This window comes from Leptonotus elevatus, chromosome 13 (assembly GCF_054856555.1).
Source record: "Leptonotus elevatus isolate MCC_2025b chromosome 13, RoL_Lele_1.0, whole genome shotgun sequence".
Taxonomy (NCBI): domain Eukaryota; kingdom Metazoa; phylum Chordata; class Actinopteri; order Syngnathiformes; family Syngnathidae; genus Leptonotus; species Leptonotus elevatus.
In genome coordinates, this window is record NC_141251.1 from 10,682,080 (window position 1) to 10,685,625 (window position 3,546).

Below are 3,546 nucleotides of genomic sequence, written 5' to 3' on the forward strand. Positions count from 1 at the left end.
ACCTTGTTCACTTTGCAGAAGACGTGCATCACAAAACAAGAAGTAGAGAGGGTTTATGGCTACCTGGGGACATGAATCAATAAATGCCAACGTGGCATCATTAGTGCTGTCATTTAATGACAGGGTTGGCTGGAAGAGCGTAACAATGTTCATGTGGCAGTAATAAAGAAGACAAAGGAATTTCAGGATTATTTAGTAGGAAAGTAGAAACATGTCAGGGTGACAGTCGACAGGCTTTGGGGAGAAAATGTAGATAAGGCCTGGAAAACTTCACAGGTCTTTTATTTTCTGAAATTTCTTTTTCATATTCAGAACCCTATAGAGTCATCTTCTGCAGCATATGCACGAGTCTCAGTTGTCTGTCTGATATGTTAATTTTACATCCTCACATATTATGGAAGTTTTTCTCAAGATAGTAACAAGCAAAGTTAAATGAGCTTAAATCGTAATAGCTGTGGGATTCTTATTGATGAAATGCAAAGTTTTAGTGTTTTTCAACCTGACCAAATTGGATTTGTTTCAGTCATTGCAACCCACAAAGAAAATATGTTACAAGTCTAGCAAGCATGAAAACTGCAAATGCTTTTCTGTGCTTGTACGACAGTTCTTCCCTAAAACATAGAATATGATGTTCCATAATTAATCGATATCAGCGTGAAGTGAATCAAATCGGGAAAAATTTAATCGAACTGGACTCTTGCGAATCGAAATTGAATCGATTGAGGAAATTAGAATCTATACCCATTCCTACTAAATAGAGGGGAGACCTGGGCTAGTTGTATCACAGGTAAGTTGTCAGATTGCAATTTTCTTTTCCACCAGAGGGTGCAACAAAAAAGTGGAATACTAGTTTTTTTTCCCGTATAAATGGTCAGGGTCTGAAAAAAAGAATAGCACATTGTGAGCGGAGATGAGTGCCAGTTATCTGTTTTGCACAACCCAAAGTTAAAGTAAAAATGTTCAACTTCATATATTTTGAAACAGACATCGTGCATAGACAAATCTAGCAGCAAATCATGTGGACTCGTTAGAAGAGATATTCAGGCATATTGTCATGCCTCAGTCACTGCTCTGTTTTAAGATAACTTTAATCTAGAGCAAGTATTAGCCAAAATGTTTATTTGGGGCAACTTGTCTCAGACATTTTGGGGTTTGTTGTCACATATGCAAAGAATGGGCCAATGAAAATGCACCTCTGGCAACTTGAGATTCCAAGAAATATAGACCACGCCTGCTTTCCACTTGAGCTGGGTATAAAAATAGGGTCTACATTATCATCTTCAAAAGCCATATTACGGGAGTAATTTTTTTAATGGAGTGCACATCTATGGCCCTTTTACCTACACCATATGTTTGAGATTGTACCCGTAGTTAACTTGTTGTTAGCCAAACACAGATCCCTGCCTCGTGTATTCATTGCCATCTATTTCCTCATTTCTGACAAAGTGCATGATGATTTGATTACTGCTTGCCTTGCCACAATGAAATGTCATATTTGTACAAGTACAGCTATTGCAGAAATTGTGTGATTGAGTTTAAAATTACAATTAAAACCCATCTAAAGTAGGTTGCGTTAATATGGCATGCTTGTCTGGATCAAGATTTGAAAAATCTTTTTTGCTCAAGTTTTCTGCCTGCGTGTGTGATTTATGACCCAAACCTGAATGAGGTGTCTGTTCTCCACAGCAGCAGGCCTTCCCACTCTCATGCTGTCAGTGAACCAACTGATGTGCAGCACTTGCATCTTGGAAAGATTCTTCAGGCCACACCCCTTTAGCCACGCCCACAGGGATGATACCCTGCTGTCCTCAGACACCACGTGAGTGATCTCATCACTGTAAATGAAGATGAATGACTTCAATGCTTTCTTCCATTGTGTGAGTGAAGCTACAGGACAAGTCAAGGTCACAAAAATTGCACTACTTAGAGTGTGTTAAAGATTATTATTATTATTATCATCATCATCATTATTATTATTATTATTATCATGAAGTATTTTGGTTACATTTGTTTGTTGTGAAATTTGCCTATATAATGTAAAACCACTGCATGTTTGCCTATTTTACAGGCGCGAATTTGTAAATTGATGTCATCAAACAAAACTCAAAAAGTCAAAGTGACATGCAAATGAGCAAGAAAGCAAGCCCAGTGCTGAATTATTTTTGCCAGATTCAGTGTGACTGCGAGCCTAGACACAAGGACGTATGAAAGTCACAGAGCTTTGATATGGAGAAGTCTCTGTGGTCAACTCTCAGCTGCCCCTGTTCTTTCAGCCAAAACTTCCATTTCCTTCTAAATGAGGTAATTGGGCACACCATAAAATGAAAATGTCCATAAGTGGTGGCATTGTTTGCTCTGTTTTGCCTTAACTGCTAGATTCTGACATAAAATGTCACTGTCAAATGGTGTGCTAATATTTTGCAGCATTGTTCATCATTGCAAGCTTCAACCACAATTACAATTTACATGTGTACTTAATTAAGTGGCCTTTAAAAAGAAACTGCAAATTATTAAAAATAATAATAATAATAATAATTCAAATCACAGGTTGAGTTTTTCTCTTATTTTTTTTTTTTTTTTAGTTAAAACACAAATCACGGATTAACATGTAATAATTTGTTTCGTGACCTTGTATGGTGAGCATATTGGGAATAAGGAAAATGAAATACATGTGAGTCCTACACTCATTACATCCGACCATATGTTGATGGCATGCGCATTCGACTTGTGTAAAACTAGAAATATGTGCTGTTGCTATCAAACTGCAGCTGATATCAGTTTTGTCAGCTTACAGAATTAACGTCAGTTTGAGGCAGGCACGCTCTATTTCCTGCCGTTGGTTTCAAACTATTGTATCAAGCCGAGTGTAACCGAAGCAGCGTTCAAGCTGTGTTTCTGGGAATGTTGCCATGGCCAAGCTGTCACGCTGCTGGCAGGCACACAGACACACACACACATTTGTGGTTATACAACACTCATGAGGACCCTTCATTAACAGCGTACACTACATCCATCTTAAATCGATCAAAAATAATAATTTTGTGTTTAAAACAGAGAATTAGACAAATTATCAAGGCCCTATTTCCATAGACAGGTAGGTGGCTGTGCGGTCGGCGTAAAAAGCGGGCACATTTTCATTTTGGTTCCGAGACAAGTCTAAGTCTAGTGTGTTTAAGACAACCTCGCACCTCTCTGAGCGTTTGTCTTGATCATAAAGAGGCGTGTGTGCATAATAACGCGTTCAACTAGTGAGAGAATAACAATGAAGGCCCGTCACATCCACAGGTTGCACACAACAATTGATTCATCCTGGCGGCAAACAACTTCATGCAAAAATTCTCTCCTTAAGTGTGACTTGAGAGCAAAGTTTTGAGAAAATCATTAAAAAAACTCCCTCTGTGTTGTTAAAAAAGAAAAGTCGATTTGTACTCTGAAATCCAAAGCCACAGGCAGCCACCCTGCAAGTGACTGTAAGTGTAATTTCAAAGTTACAAGTCTTTATAGACAGAGAGTATAGAGAGCAACAAATAGCACGTTTTTCCCAAC

At 38.2% G+C, this 3,546-nt stretch overlaps 1 protein-coding gene across 1 annotated transcript in view; it reads right to left on the reverse strand.

Moving 5' to 3' along the window:
• The window catches only part of dntt (deoxynucleotidyltransferase, terminal), a 64,827-nt gene that overhangs the window by 61,090 nt on the left and 191 nt on the right, over positions 1-3,546 (reverse strand). The window contains exon 2 of the mRNA XM_086093461.1: positions 1,661-1,835. Within this exon, the coding sequence (XP_085949587.1) occupies positions 1,661-1,835 (175 nt within the window). The remainder of the gene's footprint in view (positions 1-1,660; positions 1,836-3,546) is intronic.